Source organism: Bubalus bubalis, chromosome 4 (genome assembly GCF_019923935.1).
Source record: "Bubalus bubalis isolate 160015118507 breed Murrah chromosome 4, NDDB_SH_1, whole genome shotgun sequence".
NCBI lineage: Eukaryota > Metazoa > Chordata > Mammalia > Artiodactyla > Bovidae > Bubalus > Bubalus bubalis.
The window spans coordinates 91,293,757-91,320,411 of record NC_059160.1 but is presented as its reverse complement, the minus strand read 5'-3'; the positions used below and the strand labels follow the sequence as shown (position 1 = coordinate 91,320,411).

The 26,655-nt window shown below is 38.1% G+C and overlaps 1 protein-coding gene and 1 long non-coding RNA gene across 5 annotated transcripts in view; one reads left to right on the top strand and one right to left on the bottom strand.

The window, feature by feature from the left end:
* Positions 1 to 9,620: 9,620 nt before the first annotated feature.
* LOC102400376 (HIG1 domain family member 1C) overlaps positions 9,621 to 26,655 on the bottom strand; it is a 39,973-nt gene continuing 22,938 nt past the window's right edge. The window contains exons 1-4 of one of the 3 annotated variants that reach the window (XM_044941741.1): positions 22,752 to 23,216; positions 21,926 to 22,034; positions 16,688 to 16,822; positions 9,621 to 9,697 (exon numbers count right to left, since the gene is read on the bottom strand). In XM_044941741.1, the coding sequence (XP_044797676.1) occupies positions 9,633 to 9,697; positions 16,688 to 16,822; positions 21,926 to 22,019 (294 nt within the window). In that variant the 5' untranslated portion in view covers positions 22,020 to 22,034; positions 22,752 to 23,216 and the 3' untranslated portion in view covers positions 9,621 to 9,632. Of the gene's footprint in view, positions 9,698 to 16,687; positions 16,823 to 21,925; positions 22,035 to 22,516; positions 22,671 to 22,751; positions 23,217 to 26,655 lie in introns of those variants that run through there. The other 2 variants (XM_044941740.1, XM_025284153.2) reach the window with 2 other exon arrangements.
* Positions 23,399 to 26,655, top strand: part of LOC123333303 — a 40,909-nt gene continuing 37,652 nt past the window's right edge. For both annotated transcript variants that reach the window (XR_006550597.1, XR_006550598.1), the window contains exon 1: positions 23,399 to 23,577. This is a non-coding gene — a long non-coding RNA (uncharacterized LOC123333303). The remainder of the gene's footprint in view (positions 23,578 to 26,655) is intronic.

The following is a 26,655-nucleotide window of genomic DNA, read 5'->3' as shown; positions in this document are numbered from 1 at the left end:
TCGTATATCTGCAATTCCAAACTCTACTCAAGATTTTTAATTTATGCTTTTTGGTATTTGATATCAATTTTGTACCTGTATTTTCTTTATAATTTTTGCGACATTGTTTTTGTTGGTTTGTTTGTTTTCTCTCTTTATTTTTCTTCTTCTTCTTCTTTTTTTTTTTTTTTTAACGTTGTATTTTTGAAATTCCAAACTCTACTCTAGATTTTTAATTTTTGCTGTTTGGTATTAGTTATCAATTTTGTACCTGTAGTTTACTACTTTCACGACCTTGTTTGTTTTTCTTTGTTCATTTTTTCTCTCTTTCTTTTCCTTCTCCTTTTCATTAACATTGCTTTTTTGAAATTCCAAACTCTACTCTAGATTTCTAATTTTTATGTATTTGTTACCAATTTTGTACCTTTAAGAACCCAATCTTCAGGACCCATTTTTCACTAGTGTACGAGATTACTGGCTTGACTGCTCTCTCTCCCTTTGGACTCTCCATTTTCTCCACCAGGTCACCTGTATCTCCTCCCTAACCCCTCTCTACTCTACCCAACTCTGTGAATTTCTGTGTGTTCCAGACGGTGGAGAACACTTAAGGAACTGATTACTGGCTGGATCTGTCTCCCGCCTTTTCATTTCCCCCTTTTATCCTTCTGGCCACCTCTGTCTCCTGCCTCCTTCTTCTCTTCCCTGTATAACTCCGTGAACATCTCTGAGTGGTCCAGTTGTGGAGTGCACATAAGGAAGTGACTACTGGCTAGCCCACTCTCTCCACTATTAATTCCACCTCATCTCATTTGGGTCACCTCTAACTCCCTCCTCCCTCTTCTCTTCTCCATGTAACGCTGTGAACCTCTCTGAGTGACCCTCACAGTAGAGAAACTTTTCATCTTTAACGTAGATGTTTTATCAGTGGTGCTGTATAGAAGGAGAAGTTTTGAAACTACTGTAAAATTAAGACCGATAACTGGAAGTAGGAGGCTTAAGTCCAATCCCTGACTCCAGGGAACTCCTGACTCCAAGGAACATTAATTGACAGGAGCTCATCAAACGCCTCCATACCGACACTGAAACCAAGCACCACACAAGGGCCAACAAGTTCCAGGGAAAGACATAACAAGCAAATTCTCCAGCAACAAAGGAACACAGCCCTGAGCTTCAAGATACAGGCTGCCCAAAGTCACCCCAAAACCATAGACATCTCATAACTCATTACTGGACATTTCATTACACTCCAGAGAGAAGAAATACAGCTCCATCCACCAGAACATCAACACAAGCTTCCCTAACCAGGAAACCTTGACAAGCCACCTGTACAAACCCACACACAGCGAGGAAACGCCACAATAAAGAGAACTCCACAAACTGCCAGAATACAGAAAGGACACCCCAAACTCAGCAATTCAAACAAGATGAAGAGACAGAGGAATAGCCAGCAGATAAAGGAACAGGATAAATGCCCACCAAACCAAACAAAAGAGGAAGAGATAGGGAATCTACCTGATAAAGAATTCCGAATAATGATAGTGAAATTGATCCAAAATCTTGAAATTAAAATGGAATCACAGATAAATAGCCTGGAGGCAAGGATTGAGAAGATGCAAGAAAGGTTTAACAAGGACTTAGAAGAAATAAAAAAGAGTCAATATATAATGAATAATGCAATAAGTGAAATTAAAAACACTCTGGAGGCAACAAATAGTAGAATAACAGAGGCAGAAGATAGGATTAGTGAATTAGAAGATAGAATGGTAGAAATAAATGAATCAGAGAGGATAAAAGAAAAACGAATTAAAAGAAATGAGGACAATCTCAGAGACCTCCAGGACAATATTAAACGCTACAACATTCGAATCATAGGGGTCCCAGAAGAAGAAGACAAAAAGAAAGACCATGAGAAAATACTTGAGGAGATAATAGTTGAAAACTTCCCTAAAATGGGGAAGGAAATAATCACCCAAGTCCAAGAAACCCAGAGAGTCCCAAACAGGATAAACCCAAGGCGAAACACCCCAAGACACATAGTAATCAAATTAACAAAGATCAAACACAAAGAACAAATATTAAAAGCAGCAAGGGAAAAACAACAAATAACACACAAGGGAATTCCCATAAGGATAACAGCTGATCTTTCAATAGAAACTCTTCAAGCCAGGAGGGAATGGCAAGACATACTTAAAATGATGAAAGAAAATAACCTACAGCCCAGATTATTGTACCCAGCAAGGATCTCATTCAAGTATGAAGGAGAAATCAAAAGCTTTTCAGACAAGCAAAAGCTGAGAGAATTCTGCACCACCAAACCAGCTCTCCAACAAATACTAAAGGATATTCTCTAGACAGGAAACACAAAAATGGTGTATAAATTCGAACCCAAAACAATAAAGTAAATGGCAACGGGGTCATACTTATCAGTAATTACCTTAAACGTAAATGGGTTGAATGCCCCAACCAAAAGACAAAGACTGGCTGAATGGATACAAAAACAAGACCCCTGCATATGTTGTCTACAAGAGACCCACCTCAAAACAGGGGACACATACAGACTGAAAGTGAAGGGCTGGAAAAAGATTTTCCATGCAAATAGGGACCAAAAGAAAACAGGAGTAGCAATACTCATATCAGATAAAATAGACTTTAAAACAAAGACTGTGAAAAGAGACAAAGATGGTCACTACATAATGATCAAAGGATCAATCCAAGAAGAAGATATAACAATTATAAATATATATGCACCCAACACGGGAGCACCGCAGTATGTAAGACAAATGCTAACAAGTATGAAAGAAGAAATTAACAATAACACAATAATAGTGGGAGACTTTAATACCCCACTCACACCTATGGATAGATCAACTAAACAGAAAATTAACAAGGAAACACAAACTTTAAACGATACAATAGACCAGTTAGACCTAATTGATATCTATAGGACATTTCATCCCAAAACAATGAATTTCACCTTCTTCTCAAGCGCACATGGAACCTTCTCCAGGATAGATCACATCCTGGGCCATAAAGCTAGCCTTGGTAAATTCAAAAAAATAGAAATCATTCCAAGCATCTTTTCTGACCACAATGCAGTAAGATTAGATCTCAATTACAGGAGAAAAACTATTAAAAAATCCAACATATGGAGGCTGAACAACACGCTGCTGAATAACCAACAAATCACAGAAGAAATCAAAAAAGAAATCAAAATTTGCATAGAAACGAATGAAAATGAAAACACAACAACCCAAAACCTGTGGGACACGGTAAAAGCAGTCCTAAGGGGAAAGTTCATAGCAATACAGGCACACCTCAAGAAACAAGAAAAAGTCAAATAAATAACCTAACTCTACACCTAAAGCAACTAGAAAAGGAAGAAATGAAGAACCCCAGGGTTAGTAGAAGGAAAGAAATCTTAAAAATTAGAGCAGAAATAAATGCAAAAGAAACAAAAGAGACCATAGCAAAAATCAACAAAACCAAAAGCTGGTTCTTTGAAAGGATAAATAAAATTGACAAACCATTAGCCAGACTCATCAAGAAACAAAGGGAGAAAAATCAAATCAATAAAATTAGAAATGAAAATGGAGAGATCACAACAGACAACACAGAAATACAAAGGATCATAAGAGACTACTATCAACAATTATATGCCAATAAAATGGACAACGAGGAAGAAATGGACAAATTCTTAGAAAAGTACAACTTTCCAAAACTCCATCAGGAAGAAATAGAAAATCTTAACAGACCCATCACAAGCTCGGAAATTGAAACTGTAATAAAAAATCTTCGAGCAAACAAAAGCCCAGGTCCAGACGGCTTCACAGCTGAATTCTACCAAAAATTTAGAGAAGAGCTAACACCTATCCTGCTCAAACTCTTCCAGAAAATTGCAGAGGATGGTAAACTTCCAAACTCATTCTATGAGGCCACCATCACCCTAATACCAAAACCTGACAAAGATCCCACAAAAAAAGAAAACTGCAGGCCAATATCACTGATGAACATAGATGCAAAAATCCTTAACAAAATTCTAGCAATCAGAATCCAACAACACATTAAAAAGATCATACACCATGACCAAGTGGGCTTTATCCCAGGGATGCAAGGATTCTTCAATATCCGCAAATCAATCAATGTAATACACCACATTAACAAATTGAAAAGTAAAAACCATATGATTATCTCAATAGATGCAGAGAAAGCCTTTGACAAAATTCAACATCCATTTATGATAAAAACTCTCCAGAAAGCAGGAATAGAAGGAACATACCTCAACATAATCAAAGCTATATATGACAAACCCACAGCAAACATTATCCTCAATGGTGAAAAATTGAAAGCATTTCCTCTAAAGTCAGGAACAAGACAAGGGTGCCCACTTTCACCATTACTATTCAACATAGTTTTGGAAGTTTTGGCCACAGCAATCAGAGCAGAAAAAGAAATAAAAGGAATCCAAATTGGAAAAGAAGAAGTAAAGCTCTCACTGTTTGCAGATGACATGATCCTCTACATAGAAAACCCTAAAGACTCCACCAGAAAATTACTAGAACTAATCAATGACTATAGTAAAGTTGCAGGATATAAAATCAACACACAGAAATCCCTTGCATTCCTATACACTAATAATGAGAAAACAGAAAGAGAAATTAAGGAAACAATTCCATTCACCATTGCAACGGAAAGAATAAAATACTTAGGAATATATCTACCTAAAGAAACTAACGACCTATATATAGAAAACTATAAAACACTGGTGAAAGAAATCAAAGAGGACACTAACAGATGGAGAAATATACCATGTTCATGGATTGGAAGAATCAATGTAGTGAAAATGAGTATACTACCCAAAGCAATCTATAGATTCAATGCAATCCCTATCAAGCTACCAACAGAGCTCTTCACAGAGCTAGAACAAATAATTTCACAATTTGTATGGAAAAACAAAAAACCTCGAATAGCCAAAGCGATCTTGAGAAAGAAGAATGGAACGGGAGGAATCAACCTACCTGACTTCAGGCTCTACTACAAAGCCACAGTTATCAAGACAGTATGGTACTGGCACAAAGACAGAAATATAGATCAATGGAACAAAATAGAAAGCCCAGAGATAAATCCACGCACATATGGACACCTTATCTTCGACAAAGGAGGCAAGAATATACAATGGATTAAAGACAATCTCTTTAACAAGTGGTGCTGGGAACTCTGGTTAACCACTTGTAAAAGAATGAAACTAGAACACTTTCTAACACCATACACAAAAATAAACTCAAAATGGATTAAAGATCTCAACGTAAGACCAGAAACTATAAAACTCCTAGAGGAGAACATAGGCAAAACACACTCTGACATACATCACAGCAGGATCCTCAATGACCCACCTCCCAGAATATTGGAAATAAAAGCAAAAATAAACAAATGGGACCTAATTAACCTTAAAAGCTTCTGCACATCAAAGGAAACTATTAGCAAGGTGAAAAGACAGCCTTCAGAATGGGAGAAGATAATAGCAAATGAAGCAACTGACAAACAACTAATCTCCAGAATATACAAGCAACTCCTACAGCTCAACTCCAGAAAAATAAATGACCCAATCAAAAAATGGGCCAAAGAACTAAATAGACATTTCTCCAAAGAAGACATACAGATGGCTAACAAACACATGAAAAGATGCTCAACATCACTCATTATCAGAGAAATGCAAATCAAAACCACTATGAGGTACCATTTCACACCAGTCAGAATGGCTGCAATCCAAAAGTCTACAAGTAATAAATGCTGGAGAGGGTGTGGAGAAAAGGGAACCCTCTTACACTGTTGGTGGGAATGCAAACTAGTACAGCCACTATGGAGAACAGTGTGGAGATTCCTTAAAAAACTGGAAATAGACATGCCTTATGATCCAGCAATCCCACTGCTGGGCATACACACTGAGAAAACCAGAAGGGAAAGAGACACGAGTACCCCAATGTTCATCGCAGCACTGTTTATAATAGCCAGGACATGGAAGCAACCTAGATGTCCATCAGCAGATGAATGGATAAGAAAGCTGTGGTACATATATACAATGGAGTATTATTCAGCCATTAAAAAGAATACATTTGAATCAGTTCTAATGAGGTGGATGAAACTGGAGCCTATTATACAGAGTGAAGTAAGCCATAAAGAAAAACACCAATACAGTATACTAACGCATATATATGGAATTTAGAAAGATGGTAACAATAACCCTGTGTACGAGACAGCAAAAGAGACACTGATGTATAGAACAGTCTTATGGACTCTGTGGGAGAGGGAGAGGGTGGGAAGATTTGGGAGAATGGCATTGAAACATGTAAAATATCATGTATGAAATGAGTTGCCAGTCCAGGTTCGATGCATGATACTGGATGCTTGGGGCTGGTGCACTGGGACGACCCAGAGGGATGGCATGGGGAGGGAGGAGGGAGGAGGGTTCAGGATGGGGAACACATGTAAACCTGTGGCGGATTCATTTTGATATTTGGCAAATCTAATACAGTTATGTAAAGTTTAAAAATAAAATAAAATTTAAAAAAAAAAAGCAAAGATCATGGCATCTGGTCCCATCACTTCATGGGAAATAGATGGGGAAACAGTGAAAACAGTGTCAGACTTTATTTTTGGGGGCTCCAAAATCACTGCAGATGATGACTGCAGCCATGAAATTAAAAGACGCTTACTCCTTGGAAGGAAAGTTATGACCAACCTAGATAGCATATTGAAAAGCAGAGACATTCCTTTGCCAACAAAGGTCCGTCTAGTCAAGGCTATGGTTTTTCCAGTGGTCATGTATGGATGTGAGAGTTGGACTGTGAAGAAAGCTGAGCGCCGAAGAATTGATGCTTTTGAACTGTGGTGTTGGAGAAGACTCTTGAGAGTCCCTGGACTGCAAGGAGATCCAACCAGTCCATTCTGAAGGAGATCAGCCCTGGGAGTTCTTTGGAAGGAATGATGCTAAAGCTGAAACTCCAGTACTTTGGCCACCTCATGCGAAGAGTTGACTTATTGGAAAAGACTCTGCTCTGATGCTGGGAGGGATTTGGGGCAGGAGGAGAAGGGGACGACAGAGGATGAGATGGCTGGATGGCATCACTGACTCGATGGACATGAGTCTAAGTGAACTCCGGGAGTTGGTGATGGACAGGGAGGCCTGGCGTGCTGCGATTCATGGGTTGCAAAGAGTCTGACACGACTGAGCGACTGAACTGAACTGAACTGAACCTAACTAGGATTTTTTTTATTTCATAATTTTTTTTTTGAAGGGAGTCAAAACTGTTTACTTGACAACACAATTAAACAGCTGGTGGTTTAAAAGTCAGTCTAGGTTCAAGATGGCAGATTAGAAGGATGTGTGTACCCATCTCCTCCTGTGAGAGCAAAATATCGCAACTATCTGTTGAACAACCATCGACAGGAGGATGCTGGAGCCCACCAAAAAAAATACCCCATCTGCTAGTGTTGGAGACTCTTCCTCTGGTGGCATGGGTTGGCAGTGGCTCACTGCAGGAACCTGGGCACCCGTAGCGGCCTCCATAAAATCTGTATAATGAGACACTTAATACTTATACTTGAAAGTTTCTGCATATTGATTTGATTGAAAAGTCAGAAGATTTTCAACACCAGGCTCACATCTCTTCATGGAAGTGTCGTTGGCTTACAGTGAATGGCAGCTATCCATTTTTAATGGAATACACACCATGCCTTCTCTCATTTCCTTTCAGCACCAAAGGCATTGAGTTTACAAACCCTGCAGCCTTTGTATGTTTGAGCATCATTTTCCTCCTTCAGCATAAACCTTACTGCCTTATTTTAAAACTGAGCACCTTCCAGACATTGCCTTTGTTCATTTATAATTCGATCCTCTAAGTGGCAGGGATTTTTTACCAAGGTGATTCTTTAAAATGCCCTGTTTCTTGTTTGTGGCCCTTGAAACTTCTCATAAGAGCAACAGCCTTGCCAGAGAGGTTATAGACCTTCTGATCTTAAAAGTAAAACTGAGTTAACACCATTTATCAGCTTTTACTTGAAAAAGAAACAAAAAGTGAGTTTCAGTGTTTTGGTTTCTGTATACAGCGACAGCAACTCTAGACGAATCAGTTTGTCAGAAGAGCCCGTTTCTGAGTAAATACTTCAGTTCATCTCTTTTTAATGCTGAGCATGTTTTGGGAGAGGGGCATCTTTCTGGTAGCCTGATTAGAAGTATCTTTTCATTGTGTAATCAACATGAAGGATGACATTTCTATGCCAGAGGTCTCAGATTTTTCTGATTTCATGGAACATATTAGAGCCAACTGCTGGAATGTTTATTCTGGCGAATAGAGTAGTTGGATTCTTTCCTCGCCTGTTTCTAAAGTGTTGACTGAAACATGTCTGTCTGTTGGTGGCACTTGAAGAGCCTCATAGTAGGTGCAGATGGCAACTTTAAAAATAATTACCTGAGCCAGTAGAGAAGGGTGCATATAATACACACAACAGTGAGTTAGTGTCTAGACTGCAGATAGACGTTCAAACATTCCTGCATTTTTCCCTTCCCCAAACGCTAGACTTCACCTTCCAGTCAGAGTATTTCTCCACTACAGAAAATATCCAGGAAGAGGAAATCATCACCACAGATCATATTACATGCATTTTAGTGTATATTTTGTTTTTTTTTACCTTGCATTCTTGTTTTTATCTCAGTGGGTACTTTTTTTCCCCCGGCTTTGGTTTTCTTTCCCATGCCTGGAGTCAGAATAAATCTGAGGCATAGCAGTTAGGACTTCAACAAGATGGAACTAGTTTTTAGAACCCTAGGGCTTACAGAGGAGCTTGGGGCCTCAGTATACTTCACATTTATTATCCTCTTTGTTTCTTGTGTTTTCTGCAGTGTCATGCCAGACTAGCAGTAGCACAAAAGGACTAAATCTTTCCACTCCCACAATACTGCCATTTGAGGGAAAAGGGATTGTTTTAGCAATTTACCTTTGTATTCTTAGAAATACTTTCAAAAAGTATAAAGATGAATACACAATATTTAATGTTAGACATTTATGTTTGTGGTAAATAAGTCAAGTTTCTGTATGAGAGTGAGGTGTAGAGTGGTAAACCAAATTTTTTTTTTTTAATTTCACTGGCACCCCCCTTGCAGTGCACAACCCTGCTGCTCCACAGGGGCCCTCAGGGCAGAACCAAATTTAAATAACAACGTGGCCATTCATTTGCCTCTGATGTAATTTTTGCCGATTCTAAAAAGGACTTGGTGAAAGCCTTAATTACCTCGCCCTGTCTGGAGAGAATTAAGCAATGAATACAGCATCACATTTAATATGGAGAAAATTATTCTATAGCTATTATATAACTTCTAATTTTCAGATTGATTTGGCATAATATAGATTATTTTCTGCCACTAACTAAAAAATAAAAAATTTAAAAGTCAGAAAATCATGTCCTAGGTTCTAAAAGACATCAACAAATACATTTTTTAGTTGACTATTTATGATTGTTGATTTGGAAGTCAACATCTTAACCAATTGAAGGCTATGAGAATTCTGGCTGAAACTTCTGCGGTATAATTGGCTACATATTGAAAATTCATTCTTCATAAGTACTTTTCAGAAGGCTTCTTATTTTTCTTGTGTGTAACTTCATTTTTTGTACCTATTGAAGAATCGAGGTCTAATGTAATCCTTGTACATAGAGTAGAGAACACCTAGAAACAAAATACGTGTATCAATAGAGTATTCATGGGAAACAAACACTGCATTTCTTCACTTGTATTTTTTCTAAAACTAACCTACAATTAAAAACAAACACCCTCTATCTTATTAATTTGGGGTTTAGATCATACAAGTGGCTCCAGGAAAAAACAAAACAAAACTCAATTTCGATCCCTGAGTTGGGAAGATCCCCAGAGTAGGAAACAGCAACACACTTGAACCAACCCAGTATTCCCGCCCGGAAAATCCCATGGACAGAGAAGCCTGCTGGGCTATACAGTCCGTGGGGTCACAAAGAGTTGGACGCTGATGAGCACACATGCACGCTACCTCTTAAATGTAGGTGCTTCCTGGAGTTCTGATCCCAATGCTTTTCTCACCTCATTCACACCTGTTGTTTCACTTGTAAGCAAGTAGATCTCTCTTTTGAGAGTGAGACCCACATATAGACTATATTAAATGTGACATTTCTACCTCCCATATGTAGATGGTCTCCAAAACTTGTATATAAGCAAATATGTTGAGCATGCCCCTCAAAATGTGCATTTATAAACAAAATAAATGTACTATAGTCAGTCAATATACTGATAAATCTTTTTTGTCTTGTTTTGTTTTTGGCTTTGGCTGCGCAGTGTGGCATGTGTGCTTGGGTGCAAAATCATCTTGGTTGTGTCTGACTCTTTACGACCTTATGGACTGTAGCGCACTGGGCTCCTCTGTCAAGAATACTGGCGTGGGTTGCCATGCCCTCCTCCAGGGGATCTTCCTGAACCAGGGTTCAAACACACATCTCCTGCATTGGCAGGCAGGTTCTTTACCACTAGCACCACCTGGGAAGCCCAGTAAGGCATGCAGGGTCTTAATTCTTCCACCAGGGATAGAACCCATGCCCCCTGAACTGGGAGTGTGGAGTCTTAATCACTGGACTACCAGGGAAGTCCCCCCGCAGGCATCTTTCTAAACTGTTATCCCGACTATGTTACTCCCCTGTTTAAACCCTTCACTGGTTTACTTCATCTTGTTACTCCTCAACTAGCAACCATGAAAATCTACAGGGGGATCTGTTTTATATCAATTTAGCTCAGCTGTCACTATGTTTTCTAGGATTCCCTTCTCTGCATGGTGGTGGTGGTAGTTTAGTCGCTAAGTCGTGTCCGACTCTTGAGATCCCATGGACTGTAGCCCGTCAGGATCCTCTGTCCAAGAATATCTAGTGGTTTGCCATTTCCTTCTCCAAGGGATCTTCCCCGACCCAGGGATCAAACTCATGTCTCCTGCACTGCAGGCAGATTCTTTACCAACTGAGCTACCAGGGAAGCCTCCTTTTCTGCATAGTTCTGAGTCAGCTTGGCCATGAGAGACATTTGACTTGAGATCTGAAGGTGAAAAGTGAAGCAGCACCTGCCAAATACTTTTTGCACTTGTTAGGCTTGGTATAGAGGACCAGGTGCTATTATAGTTTGTCTGTGTTGTTTATCTGCTGGCTCTCTTTGCTACTGTTGGGCAGCAGTCAGGCCCACAGGCCTTTCAGCTCCTTGTGAATCTCCTCTATTAGCTTTTCTGGCTCCCGGGCCAGATGTGGATAATAGAAGGTGCCAGCTTTTCTGAAAGGTCATGCCATTTAGGTCAGAGTCGACAAGATTCTGACTCAAGTTTCCACTTGTCTTTGTGGGTTCCAGTTCATCCTTGCAGATTCTAGTTTCTTTTTCCTTCCCAACTTCTGCCTTGTTCAGGTGCCAGGATTAGAAATATAACCAACAGCCTAACATGGACTGTTTGACCAGCTCCCCAAATTGCTTAAGGTCATATCTCTATAATAAATCCCTTTTTCTGTATCACTACTAGTAGTTTTCGAAGGAAATGGCAAGCCACTCCAGTATTCTTGCCTGGGAAATCCCATGGAGAGAGGAGCCTGGCTACACAGTCCATGAGGTTATGAAAGAGCTGGACAAGACTTAGTGACTAAACAACAAAAACGGCAGAAAATAAATAAATAAATAAAAGCATAAAAAAAAAATAAAAAATAAACAACAAAAACAACTAGTAGTTTTGCTTATCTGATTGAACAGAATGATACAGAATTTGGTATTAGAAGCTCCCAGAGGAACATAACCCTAACATAACATAACATAACCCAGAGGATTGGTTCTGTGAGTTAGTTCTGGGTTATTTGGCGTTGGTTCTCTAATCTGATTAGATTTAAAGGTATTAATGGCCTTTCTCCCCACTTCCAGCGGCTAAGAGTATGCTGGCAGTCCATGGCATACATTAGCAAAACATTAAAAAAATTATCACCTTGCAGATACCCTTAATCAGGTGTCTATAGAAAGCAAGGCCTTAGGTGATCAAGTATATACTGCCATAGCACATTTAGTGGAAATAAGAAGTATAATATAGTTGTTTACTTCTAAGTGTACTGGAAAACTTGGGAAAACTATACAATGGGCTCATGGCTTTTTTTTTTAAAGATGCAATTTATTTTTTTTATTTAGATACACAAAGTCTCAGTTGCAGCATGTGGGATCTAGTTCCCTGATCAGGGATCAAACCCAAGTCCCTGCATTGGGAGCTTGGAGTCTTAGCCACTGGACCTCCAGGGAAGTCCCTGGGCTCATAGCTTTTAATTCCTAGCTCAGGTTTGCATGAGAGATCTGAAAGCTTTATGACTTTCCAAAAAGAAACTCAATTCCTGTGGCCATGAGATTGCTACTTTTGAAAAATATCCACAGAGTCTAATCTTTTGAGTGATTAATCACAACACAAAATGAATTCCCAACCTCACAACACCTCTTATATTAAATTTTAGGGCATTGCTTTGGAAGGAATGGGACTCTGAAAACTGAAATGGGGACATATGGTCAGATTTCAGTGAAAGTGGGTCCTTGAGCCCCGATATCTTACTGACTCTCCTTTGCCAGGAGAAACAGTCCTCTATATCTGTCTGAGAAAGACTGAAACTTGGATGAAAAAGTAGTCTCCACTAAATGAAGCTGAAATACCAGAACTTCCTTAGTATACTTTCATGGTAGAGCAGTGGTTCTTCTGACCTGTGGAGTAAGGGCTCTTATGGTAGGGAAAGCTAAGTGTAAACCATTCTCTATGCATCTATTATCAAGGTAATACTGCATTCCCAGGGGGACTGTACAGCTTAGTGTCATCAGCAATGACTTAAAGATGCCAGGGTGGCGATTTCTACCACATCTCTATTCATTTTGCCTCTTTTGCCAGAAGGCAGAGAGATCCTAGAGAATGATAATGGATTTATAAAAACTTAATCAAGTGACCAGTCTAATTGCAGCTATCGTACAGGTGTGGTTTCAGTGCTATAGCAAACCAACATAATTTTTGCTATCTGATTTGCAGCTGTTAATCCGATGGATTGCTTTTTTCTGCACACCTTTTAGTATAAAAAGACTGTCAGAAGCAGTTTGCTTTCATCTGGCAGGGCCAGTGGTATACTTTCAGAGCTCAGTCTCAGGACTGTGTGAACTTTTCAGCCCTATGCCACAATCTAGTCTGTAGGACCTTGATCATCTCTATTCCACAGGACAGCACATCAGTCCATTACACTGATCTGATCTATCAAGGGGAAATTGCTGCTATATTGTTAGGCTAGGGAGAAGGGTGTCTGGAATGTATACCTTCTGGGGCATTTCTTAGTACTCCCATGTTCTGTGATTAAAGAAGGTGGAAAATTACACCCAATACAGGAAGGATGATTAATGACCCACATCATTTAAGAATGAAGGTTTGGGTTAACAGCCCAGTCAAATAACTATGAATAGCCAAGGTGTTTTTGGAAGGCAAAGGATGGAAAAATGCCTAGTGGAAAAACATGGTTATAATCTGAGCCATGCTTACCTGACCAGTTGCAAAAACAAAGACTGGTTAGGAATATTTGTTCCTTATTTTTATATGAATACACTTGTGTATATTCACCAGTTTTTTGTTTTTTTTTTTCTGTTTGCCACTTTCATTTACCTACCATCTAATATAAAAAGTGTTAATAGTAGTTAAACTTATATCTCAGTATTTAAGTCACAGGATATCAAAAGAGAACATGACTCAGCTCAAAAATGAATCAACATCACCCAAAGGGACTCTGAATCCTCTTGGGGAGAGAGCACGTTTTCGGTTATACAAGGCATGTTTGATTTTGCCATTTGTTTTTATTTGAAGGTAAGTGTATCAAGAGATGTATATATGGATGCCAGGAGGACAAGTAGTAGAAGGTGATGGATTTGTGTTGTGTCAACTTAGCTAAAATGTAACTAGGTTTTCCAGAATTCCTTTCCTTTTGTCAACTACAAATTGGAACTTGCCATCTACCTTGATAAGTATTAAATCGTGTGCTGCTGCTGCTGAGCTCTTGATTTTCAACACCCCCCGAAAGGAGTTTAGGGTAGAAAGCAGAAATGAGGCACTCTGTGCTCAGGGAAAAACTGGGAAGGCAGGTCTTCAGATAGTTAGATATTTTCAGGAGCTGACTTAATGAGCCCAATTCTTTTATATCCTATCTAGAAAAGCACTAAAATCCTTCATAGTGATGACTATTCTTTGTGACCACCAGAAAGCTTCACAAGACTAGCAGAAACCTTCTGGAAAATATGTGCTTGACTCCATGTATTCCCCCTTCACCAAAATCCACCCCACCCCTGCCTCTTTGGAGCAGTTTCTCAGAGCTATCTGAGGTGCTGCCTCCCAGGCTGAAATCTTCATTTTGCCCCAAATAAACCTCAACTCGCAACTGTCACATTGTGCATTTTTTTAAGTCGACACTTTCATCCCCTGAAAAACTGCACAGGAGATATTTAGCATGAGCCTAGAAGGCAGAGGTAAAGCAACAGCCAAGTTCTCTTAACCCGACAAGGCACTGCCGCAGCATGTTTTTGCTTATCTGCTGGACCACTTCGTTGGCATGGGGCAGCAATCAGGAGTGCAGCTACCATGCCTCCTGCTGACTTTCCTCTTTCACTTTCTCTGACTCCTTGGCCAGGTCTGTGTTTAGTTCCAGGATGAGGGGCATCAGCTTTTTCTATGTCACCCCCAGCATTTACTTTGAAGGCTTAGAAATGATGAGAACTCCACAAGGATTCCAGAATATCCTGTGTGTTCTAGGTCATCCTTGTAGGTTCTAGATTTTCCTTGCTTTTCTCATTTTTCATCTACCATTTCTTAATAACTGCTTGCTCTGACCACTTCAGGTCCCAGTTCCTGATACATAAGCAAGAGCCTTACAATTACATAAATCCAAATACCTATAACAATTCTCTTACTTTATGTTACTACTAGTAGTTCTACAGTCTCAACAAACACAGATTTATCTCCTACCATACCAAGCTATGTAGAGTTCCACTAACATGCCATGCTTTTGTGACTTTTTCCTCTGCCTAGAGCCCCAACTTCCTTCTCTGCTTAGTTATTTCCTCTACATTCTTGGCTCACCACATGGTTTGCATCCTTAGAGAGGCCTCCCCTGGATTCTCAGCTCTAGATGCCCCTCCTTTGTGCTTGTGCTTCCATGGCAACCTGTGTTATTTTGTTGTCGTACATTTGACTTTATATTGTCTTCTCCTGCTCTTGGTCTCAGAGAAGGCAATGGCACCCCACTCCAGTACTCTTGCCTGGAAAATCCCATGGACGGAGGAGCCTGGTAGGCTGCAGTCCATGGGGTCGCTAAGAGTCGGACACGACTGAGCGACTTCACTTTCACTCTTCATTTTCATGCATTGGAGAAGGAAATGGCACCCCACTCCAGAGTTCTTGCCTTGAGAATCCCAGGGATGGGGGAGCCTGGTGGGCTGCCATCTATGGGGTCGCACAGAGTTGGACACGACCGAAGTGACTTAGCAGCAGCAGCAGCTCTTGGTCTCTCTCCCTAAGGAGACTAAACTGCTGGAGGGTAGGGAGTTACTTTTTATATCCCTAGACCAGCAAGTGCCTTGCACATAGCACATGCTCAGTGTTTGCTGAATGATGAAAATGAGAACACATTACTGTGTAGTAACATTTCCTGTTGTATTTTGTTCAAGTATCACATATAACAGCTCATAGTAAGAAGATAATTACCATATAACTCCCTCTAGGCAAGTCCCACATTCATCATCTCATAATCCTAGACCTACTCAGGCAGAATCTACTTTGCACAGTATGAAGGGGAGCTAAGAACATTATGACTTGTTCTTATTAATGTAGACAAAAAAACCTAGATAATTTAGGTCCCAAAGTAAATTCTTTGTCTATCTGAACTATCTGATTTAGCTGTTGATATAGCCTGAATAAACCAGATAATTTTACACCATTCTTTGGATTTTACTGTGTAAATGTCACTTAATTTACAGACTAATTAAAAAAAATTGCCTATTGCTCAAGCTGAATAGCTGAGTTACATAGGGTATAAACTATTCACTCGTCCTTTTATCACAGAGGATAATACAAACTATAACTTAGTTATTTCCTGGGTTTTTCCTTTTAAAAATTGAAGTATATTTCACATACAACATTATGGTATACAACATAATGATTCTGTATTTGTATGTATTGTGAAATGATCATCACAATAAGCCTAGTTAACATTTATCACCAGATATAGTTACAGAATTTTTCCTTTTGATGAGAACTTTCAAGATCTACTCTCTTAGCAACCTTCAAATAGGCAATACAGCATTATTAACTATAGTCACCATGCTATACATTATATCCCCATGACTTATGCATTTTATAACTGGAATTTTGTACCTTTGCCTACTGAGGTTTTTTCAGTGCTTAAAATACCATGACATTAAGCCTATAACTGGGCAGCAACCTCAACCAAGTGAAGATCGCTGCCTTTCTTTCCAATCCTCCTCCATTAATCATCTTGATCCAATATTCATGAATGAATATAAATGAATGAATAAATAAAAATACTCTCTAATCTGAATGAATGAATAATGAAAATACTCTCAAAGATGGTTAAATCATATACAAATTAAGTAGGTTACCTAGAGTCACAGCTCCTACAACAAATCCTTGGGCAGCAACTCTCATGTGAATAAGATGAATGGACATTTTCTGATCTCTTCTGTATTTTAACTTGTAAAGACCATAGGACACCACAGTCACAAAGCCTGCTATCCCTGTAAATTAAAAAAGTAGAGATTATATAAATAGCAGGCTAAAATTTCCCAAGAACTTAGAGATTTGAATAAAGGGCTGCCCAAGGGATCAGTACGTGGAATATAAGCAAGCAAAACACCAAAAAAATACTTCATTAATGGATTCAGTATCTGCAGTTATGACTCTTTCAGAAAAAATTGAATTATATAGTATAGAAACTTGTCTAGTAATTTTCCTGAGGCATGGTTTCCAATTTGTAAGCAGTAAGACTTTTATTTGGGGCAAGCTGTTTAACCAGTGAGTGAACCAACCAAAATCTTAGCATTCATAGCTTTTGGGTGTTTGGCTTTATTCCTCTCTATTTTTATTAATATTAAATAAGCAGTAAATCTATTGAAGTGAAAGAAACTTTAATATCTTAAGTGAAAATGACCTGTTGAGTTTTAATAAGAGGTAAAAAGGTGTGAATATTTGCATGATAAGCCTGTGAATCTGGGAAGAACTGTGATTCTAAAAAATTCCAGAAGCCCATACAAATATTTTTGTATTCCTTACATATGTCAAGAACTGAATATACTGCTGTGATAACCAAGATTGTATGCAGTTGACTCTAAAACAGAAAACTGAATAGCAATCAACTGAATAGGGAAAATTCTAGTAAGTGATTTGAAACAGTGTGAGAAGTTAATCCATGACAAATCAAAATAACCATATAACAAATAAGGGGATGACTATATGAACTAGCTTGAATTTACATCTCACACCAGACCCTCCAAAAAACTCTGGATGGGTTAGAGTTAAGTATGAAAACAAAACAAATTTATTAAGAAAATCTAGAAGAAAATAGAACAGAATATTTATGACATCTAAAAAAGGGGTAAGGTAGACTTAAAGTGAGAACATAAATGCTGTATTTTGATGATAGAATAAAGGAAATTTCTGCATGGTAAAAGCGTGGCTCTATTTGGGGGGGATCTCTCTTCTACTGATTTATGCATCTACTTTAACCAATACCACATTGTCTTGACTACTATATCTCTATAGTAACCCTTAACATCAGGTAAGGATGATTCCTCCCACTTTTTCTCAAAAAAGGTTGCTTTATGTCAAATCTCAACATGAATCATCCATAGGTATACATGTACCCCCTCTTGAAGCTCCCTCCCATCTCCCTCCCCATCCCACCCTTCTAGGTTAATACAGAGCCCCTGTTTGAATTTCCTGACCCATACAGCAAAGCAATTATCCTTCAATAAAAAATAAATAAATTTAAAAAGAGGTTGTTTTAGTCATTCTAGAACTTTTGCCTTTATATGAATTTTAGAATAAGTTTGTTTATATCTACAAAAAAACCCCATTGCTGGTATTTTGATAGGAATTACACTAAACCCATAGATGAGTTTGGGGAAAACTGACATCTTTATTGAGTCATACAATCCATGAACACAACAGTCTCTATATTCATTTAGGTCTTCTTTGATTTCTTTCATTAGCATTTTGTATTTTTCACCATACAGATTTTATACGTTTTCTGAAGCTTGAAAGTGAAAGTGTTAGTTGCTCAGTCATGTCTGACTCTTTGCAACACCATGGACTGTAGCCTGCCAGGCTCCCCTGTCCCCTGTCCATGGAATTTTCCAGGCAAGAGTACTGAAGTGGGTAGCTATTCTCTTCTCTAGGGAATCTTCCTGACTCAGGGATTGAACCCATGTCTCCTGCACTACAGGCAGATTCTTTACTGTCTGAGCCAGCAGGAAAACCCTAATCATTTCATTTTCTTTAGAGTGACTGTAAATGGTCTCATGTCTTTAATTTTGGCTTCCATGTGTTTGTTGTTAGTATATGGAAATGCAATTGGTGCTTAACTAGAATAGCAAGTTTTGACTATGTTGGCGTGTGTTTGTCTCTATGGGTGGGTGAGGATATATTTATTCTAAGAATCAGAGTAAATAATCACATTTATATGAAAATTTTGTATGCTAATTAGCAATAAGTGAAATTGAAATAAAAATGACAAACAAAAACAGCAAAAAACAAATTACAGTAAAACAGCGATGGCAGGTACACTGAGAAACAGGTACAATGCTGAAAGCTCTGTAAAGATTTAGCCAAATCATTCTGGAAAGAAATCTGAAAAGATATAATAATTGATATTAAACTAACATGTGAGAAGTTTAAGAGGGAAGGGACATATGTATACCTATGACTGATTCATGTTGATATATGACAGAAACCATCACAATATTGTAAAGTAATTACCCTCCAATTAAAAATAAAATTAAAAAAAAACTGAACATGCTTCATGCCCTGAAAATTCTACTTTGGGGAAAATACTCCAAGGAAGTAAGCAAAAGAAAAGTCAAGAAGTTGACACAAAGATGTTTATGGCTACACTATGTATGAGGAAAAACAAAACAACCCAAATGGCCCAAACAGAGGAAAAACTATCAGAGCTGTAAAAAAAATTGTAAATATAATTATACTTACATTATAGTATAATATACTACTATGAAATATTAAGTAAAAGAAGCAAAAATAAATAATCTATTGACACAGAGTTTAAATACATGTAATGTTTTGAGGTGTCATTATTTAGACCTTAGCAGTGATCATAAGATTTTAAACAATATAAATCAATTATAACGACAGAAGTCAAGATAAGAAATTAAAATGTTCTATAAATTATCTGCATAGAATACTCCATCCTGCGGAAGAAAATACTTAGTAGATATTCTTAATAAAACGAGTAAAACAAACTAATAATATATATACAAATTTTATCATTTAGTTTTCTAGCAAAAACTTGGCTCTCTTCCCTTATCAAGACTCTGTTCTTACTGAAATTTGTTTTGCTTCTTTTAGAGATTAAAGTCAGAACCTTTACTGTTTTCCATACAGAATCTCTGTAGTTTGTACATAATTGAGTTTAGCTGGAAACACTTTCATCTTTCTACTTTAATCACCCTAAATGTCTCTGGAAAAACAATTTAATTTGCAACAGACACAGTGATTAATCTGTTCATTATAGTGATCTGTTCAAGTGACACTGAGTTCTTGAATTTTTTTTCTAGTTATAAATGCTAAAGATGAAAAAAAATGCTAAAGATGATGAAATAATCACTATAAAATTATTTGCCTCCATTTCTTGTGCTATTACAAGCCTTAATCAAATTAAGTGAAACTTTTAAACACAGAATACTACTTTAAAGTAAAATTTTGATTATTTTTGATACATGAATAATGACACATAAAGTTGCTAGATTTGTAGTGACATTTAATGGAAACATATGACTTATACCTATCTAGAAGCTTTTGTGGAATTAATCACAAACTTATGTTTGTATGATTTATATACATATATATTTAAATTTTATTGAAGTATAATTGATTTACAACCTTGTGTTAATTTCTGCTGTACAACAAAGTGATTCTGTTTTACATATATATTTTCTTATTCATATTCTTTTCCATTTATAGTTAATCACACTATATTGAGTATAGTTACCTGTATATATGTATGATTTAAATACTTTTTAAAAAATAGTTTCCAGACTAAACACTAGGAGAGAGGGATGGCTGAAGTATACACTAATAATGCTTAGGGCAGCTAAAGTATCCAAAAGAGAAGGAAGAGAAAGCTTAGCTTTTGAAACAAAATACTGGTGCTTAGATTTTTTTTTTTTAATTCCACATATATATAGTATTTGATAAAAATGTAAACACATTAAATATGTGTTGGGAAAGGATAAAGAGGCCAAGACTCCAGATACAATTATAATAATATTGATACTTCTTGCATCAAGCGTTTATTTAACCATCAATCTTAGCATCTGGAACACATCAGGAAGCCAACAACAAGCCTCAGAGAATGAACACCAAAGTTCATGCTCTCAAGTATATAGGTAGGCCCAGACTTTCATTCAGAGCTTCTTAACTCTGAATTGACTCACAGTTCTTTTGAGCTTGGATATCTAGCTTCTGGCAACACAGAATATTAGAAGCAGAAGTTTCTGATGGTACCCAACAGTAATGGAAGAAAGAGAAAAATCTATAAACGTTGGACACAAGAACTTAAAGAGGTATGTAGATCTTCCTTACCTTGTGATGGGATTACATCTTGATAAACCCATCATAAGCTGAAAATACTGTAAGTCAAAAATTCATTTAATACACCCTCACCTATTGAACATCGTAACTCAGCCTAGCCTACTTTAAACGTGCTCAGAGTACCTACATTAGCCTGTAGTTAGGCAAAATCATTGAATGCAAAGCCTATTTTATAATACAGTGTTGAATATCTCACGTAACTTATTGAATATTGTACTGAAAGTGAAAAACAGGATGTTGGGTACAGAGTGGTTGTGAAGGTATTGGGTGTTTACCTTCATGATGGTGAGGCTGACTGGGAGCTGCTGCTGTCCAGCACCATCATAAGAGTATTGTATCACATATCGTTAGCCCAGGAAAAGACCAACATTCAAAATATGATTTCTACCTGAATGCACATTGCTTTCTCATCATCTCAAAAGTCAAAAAGTCATAACTCTGTATACAGAGTCTCTGTATACATCTCAATAGTTCCTAACAGACTCAGTCTAATAAACTGAATTGGCTGCTACTGATTCTGAATCATTATAGAAAAGTTACAGTCTATTCAATCAATTCTATTTAGACTGGTTGGGAAGTTTTTTAAAAAATTTTGTATATAAAACTGTAATTTTATATTTTATATTTATTTATTGGCTGTGCCAAGAGGCATGTGGGATCTTAGTTCCCCAATTAGGGATTGAATCCAACCCCCTTGCACTTGACTTGCAGAATCTTAACCACTGGACCACAAGGGAAGTACCTGGCAATGAGTACTTTTAAATAGACTGTGAATGAAAATGAATTAAATGGAATAAAAATTTGATGCTTCATAATAATAATAGCTAACATTTACTGAGTATTTGTCATATACTAGGAACCATGCTGAAAGTTTAACTCATACATGCATAGAAGGGGTTAGCTTCAATTATCTGAAAGTATTCAATTATATAAAATATTTCAATACTCAAAGATACTGGTCGAGGTATTATTGTGTTATTACAGTTTTACAGTATCCAGTCAAGGCTTGTACTTACCTACAGGGACAAACGGGGAGTCTCTAGATTTTCTGATCAGTCGGGATAACTGGCCTTCGTCTTCATCTGCTGACCACTGGTTATCTGAAGACATTTTTCTCTCTAATAACTAGGGGATAAATGTGGTTGCTATGAATGATCAGAAAGAATCTGTTTCCCTCTTCCAATATACTCTTGATTATGTGTTCTTCATTTGCTTGACATGACTGTCTGCTCAACTGAAATAAAGTTATCTTTCCTTCACCCTCTGCATTGTGGAATCCTTTCATTTTGTTTAGGGGTGGAGGAAAAAGAAATATACAGAGTGGTAAATAATAATCAGATTCCATGAATATAGAGTAAAAACATAGATCATAGGAATGTTACTCAGTCCCTTTCACTGCTCGGCATTTGTAATCATTGGGAATCTCAGAACTTCCACAAAGAGTAAGAGCAGAGTTTCTATTACAAAATACAGTTTTAAAGAATGATGGCAAAGCCAATATAGGCAAAAATAACTCCAGATTTACAGTTGCTGGGAGAATGACCACTCCAGTTCTGCAGAATGTGTAGGGTACTATAAAGTCATTGAGATTTTTACCAAGCACCTACCATGTACCAGGTGTACCCTAGTCAATGGAAATAATCTTCCTTGTCTGCATAGGATGAATGAGGAAGCTAGCAAGAGCAACTATAATCACAATCAACATGATCTGGAAGTATCTGTTTGTTATCCATGCAACCCTCTATTTTTAACCCTCAAATCTGAAATACGATGGCTTCATTTTTTGATATCAACCAGCTTTCATCAGAAAATGTAATCTGGTAAATGGCAGAAGCACAATACCTTTAGCGTACTCCACCACCTGCAGCCTGTCTTCTGGTGTTCGCTTAGCAGGAAGCCGTGGATCAGAACAGGCTTTGCAAAGACGGGACACGTTCAGGTGCAATTTCTAACTAATTGATAATGGGAAAGCCAGTACCCTCGCCCAGCAAGGGGGAGTGGCCGGCTGGTATTGGCCAAGGTTTCATAAGCCCCAGCTGGAAACTTACTAGTAGCAGGACCTGGACCACAAACATTAGGTTTTCGAAGATAACACTCAAGGAAACATTAAGCTTTTCAAGAAAAGGCCTTTCCTTCTGCCTTCAAAAGGGCGCTCCCAATTTGCTCTGTGGTTGAGTCCCCGTTACCCAACTCCTAGTTCAGAAATTGAATGGGAAGTGGGGGCAGGGTTACAACAGTGGGTTTGTAGGTGGGAGTGGGGTTAGCTTTATGAGGCCAAGATTCTTGTGGTCTTTTAGTGCGCTTTTCAGATGGCCGCCCACGGTGGCGGAGATCTGAGGCTGAGGAGCCGCAAGCCTGTTGGGACCTCATCTGACCGCCAAGCCCTCACACCTGAGCTCCACGTGGAGCTGGGAGCTGCACGCTCGCCCTGCCAGGAAGGATGTGACATCACTGTGCCCTCGGCCAATCCGAAGGCCCGGGGGTGGGAGACAGACGGTGTGAGTGAGCTGCGCCTGCGCGGCGCAAAGCTACTGCCGTCCCCTGCAGGTGGTGGTGGACGCTGTCTTCGCTGCTTCTGTGAGGGTGCAGCCTTAAGGCCTCAGAGAAATTCTGACTCCGGTCTCCCGACTGCAGCCACGAACGCCTCAGGTTAAGGACAGAGGACCAGGTAGCGTTCGCGCTTTTACCTTAGAAGTTTGAAGTTTTTAATTATTTTAGATTTACAGAAAAGTTCCCAGAATAGTACAAGAAACTGTATATCTGATAACTTAGATCCCCCTTTGTTAACATTTAGTCGCATTTGCTTTATCATTTTCCTCTGGATATGGTTTCTTCCTTCCTATGAGCCGCCTGAGAGAAAGTTGCACATGAATAGGCCTGTACCCCTATATACTTTGTGTGCACTTGGGGCATTTTCTTATATAACCATCGTACAAGGAGCAAAATCAGGAAATTAACAGTGCTATAATATGATAATCTCAAGAGTTTATTCACATTTCACTAATGGTCCCAATAATCCTTAACAGCCAAAAAAAATTTTTTTTTCTTGTCAAGGATCCAGTCCACTCCAATACATGTTACATTTGGTTGTCAAGTGTCTTTTAGACTCTTTAATCTGGAACATTTCCTTAGTTGGTGTATTACTCAAGATTCTTTAGAGAAACAGAACTGATAGGTTTTTGTTTTTTTTTTAATATTCATTTGTTTCTTTGGCTGTGTTGGGTCTTAGCTGCGGCACACAGGATCTTCATTGTAATCCATGGACCCTCTAGTTTTGTCTCATGAACTCTCGAGCTCAGTGGGCTTTAGTAGTTGCAGATTCTTAAATTTCTGATCCTACTCAGTGACTTTTTTTTCCCCCTTCTGTGAAATGAATAGTGAAGCTGTCTGCTGAGAGGAACATTGTGGAAATGAGTGTGGTGAAGGTTTGTCTTTTGTGGCAACTGAGGGCAAATTATGCGATTTCTTAGCAACAATGAAAGTCTAACTCAGATTTTGTACTTTCTCCTGAGAGCAGCAGAGGAAGAAAATGGCTGGGGTCAACTGTTTAACAAAGGTTAATTGAGTGCTGCAGACAGAAAGATGTCTTAAGACAAATGCCCTGTCATCAAGAAGCTTAAAATCAAGTTGGGGAGATGGATGAGTAAAGCAGAGTCATGTGAGAACCTGTTGAGATGATGGGAAGAAGAGGTATGGACTAAAGGATCTTAAAATTCAAACTGCAGAGTTAAAGAATTCTTTTAGAGAAAGTGGCTTATGGGATTTTTTTTTTTTAAAGAAAACTTATAGATTTTAGGTGAAGAGATGGTAGGGATGTTGCAGGCAGAGGGTACAACTTGTGGGAAAGGCACAGAGGCAAACAGCAAAAGTGGTTCAAGGTGTAGAATTGGGTGGGAGTGGCTTGTAGAGGATGGAGCTGTACGACCAGTGGGGCCAGATCATGAGACCCTTGCATTTTATTCATTAAAATTTTTTTATTGGAGTATAGTTGATTTACAATATTGTGTTAGTTTCAAGTGTATAGCAAAGTGAATCAGTTCTCTCTCTCCATAAATATATATCCATCCTTTTTTTAGGTTCTTTTCCCATGTAAGTTGTTAACAAAATACTGAGTAGAGTTCCCTGTGCTGTATAGGTCTTTGTTAGTTACCTATTTTGTATATAGTAGTGTGTATATGTTAATCCCAATCTCCTAATTTATCACTTACTCCCACGTTTTCCCTTTGGTAACAGTAAGTTTGATTTCAAGATTTGTGAGTCTGTTACTATTTGTAAATAAGTTCCTTGTGTTGTTTTTAAAATTAGATTCCACATATAAGTAATATCATGTGATGTTTGTCTTTCTCTGACTCACTTCACTTAGTATAATAATCTCTGGGTCCATCCATTTTGCTGCAAATGGCATTATTTCATTCTTTTTTATGGCCGAGTAATATTCCATTGTATACACGTACCATATTTTCTTTATCTGTTCATCTGCTGATGGACATTTTGGTTGCTTCCATGTCTTGGCTATTGTAAATTGTGCTGCTGTGAACATTGGGATGCATGTATTTTTTTTAATTATGTTTTTTTGTGAACATATACCAAGGACTGAGACTGCTGGATCATATGGTAGACTGATATTTAGTTTTTTAAGGAACCTCCATATTGTTCTCCATAATGATTGTACCACTTTAAATTCCAACCAATCGTGTAGGAGGGTTCCCCTTTCTCCACACCCTCTTCAGCATTTTTGTTTGTTTGTTTTTAGATTATTTGATGATGGCCATTCTTACTGGTGTGAGGTGATTCAGCATTGCATTTTTCTAATGATTAGTGATGTTGAGCATCTTTACATGTACTTTTGGGCCATCTGTCTTTTTTGGAGAAGTATGTCTGGATCTTTTGCTCATTTTTTGAGTGGGTTGTTATTTTGGTATCAAACTGCATGAACTGTTTGTATATTTTAGTGATTAATACCTTGTTGTCACTTTGTTTGCAAATATTTTCTCACATTCTGTTGGTTTTGTTTCTGTTTTCTTTTACTGTGGAAAAGCTTTTAAGTTCAATTAGGTCCTGTTTGTTTATTTTATTTTCATTACTCTAGAAGGTGGATCAAAAAAGATATTGCTATAATTTATGTCAGAGTGCTGCCTATGTTTTCCTTGAAGAATTTTAGGTCTTTAGTCCATTTTTAGTATATTTTTGTGTCTAGTGCTAGAGAGTGTTCTAATGTCATTCTTTTACATGTAGCTGTCCAGTTTTCTTGGCATCACTTATTTAGGAAACTGTCTTTTCCCCATGTATATTCTTGCTTCTTTTGTCAATGATTGATTGACCACAGGTGTGTAGATTTATTGCTGGATTTTCAGTTCAGTTCCTTTGATCTGTATTTCTTCTTTTGTGCCGGTGCCACACCAGTACTCAGAAAACTGTAAGGTGCTGATGAAAGAAATCAAAGATGACACAAACAGTTGGAAAGAAATACCATGTTCTTGGATTGGAAGAATCATTTTTGTCAACATTGAGGCAGGAGATAGCCAGGCTAGGCAATTTCAGCTATACTCTTGTTTACATTTCTTGGTGCAAGAAAAAGGTGAGCTGTAGGTTAGATACTTACAACTAGCCTCCTGTTTGCTCTTCCACATGGAAGTAACAACTGAAACAGGGTAAATAGCCAGGCTTTGTCTCCTGAGGACACCATAAAATAACAGTCATGGCAGGAACAGAGAGGGGCTAAACCTTGTTTGAGTAAAAGGATCAG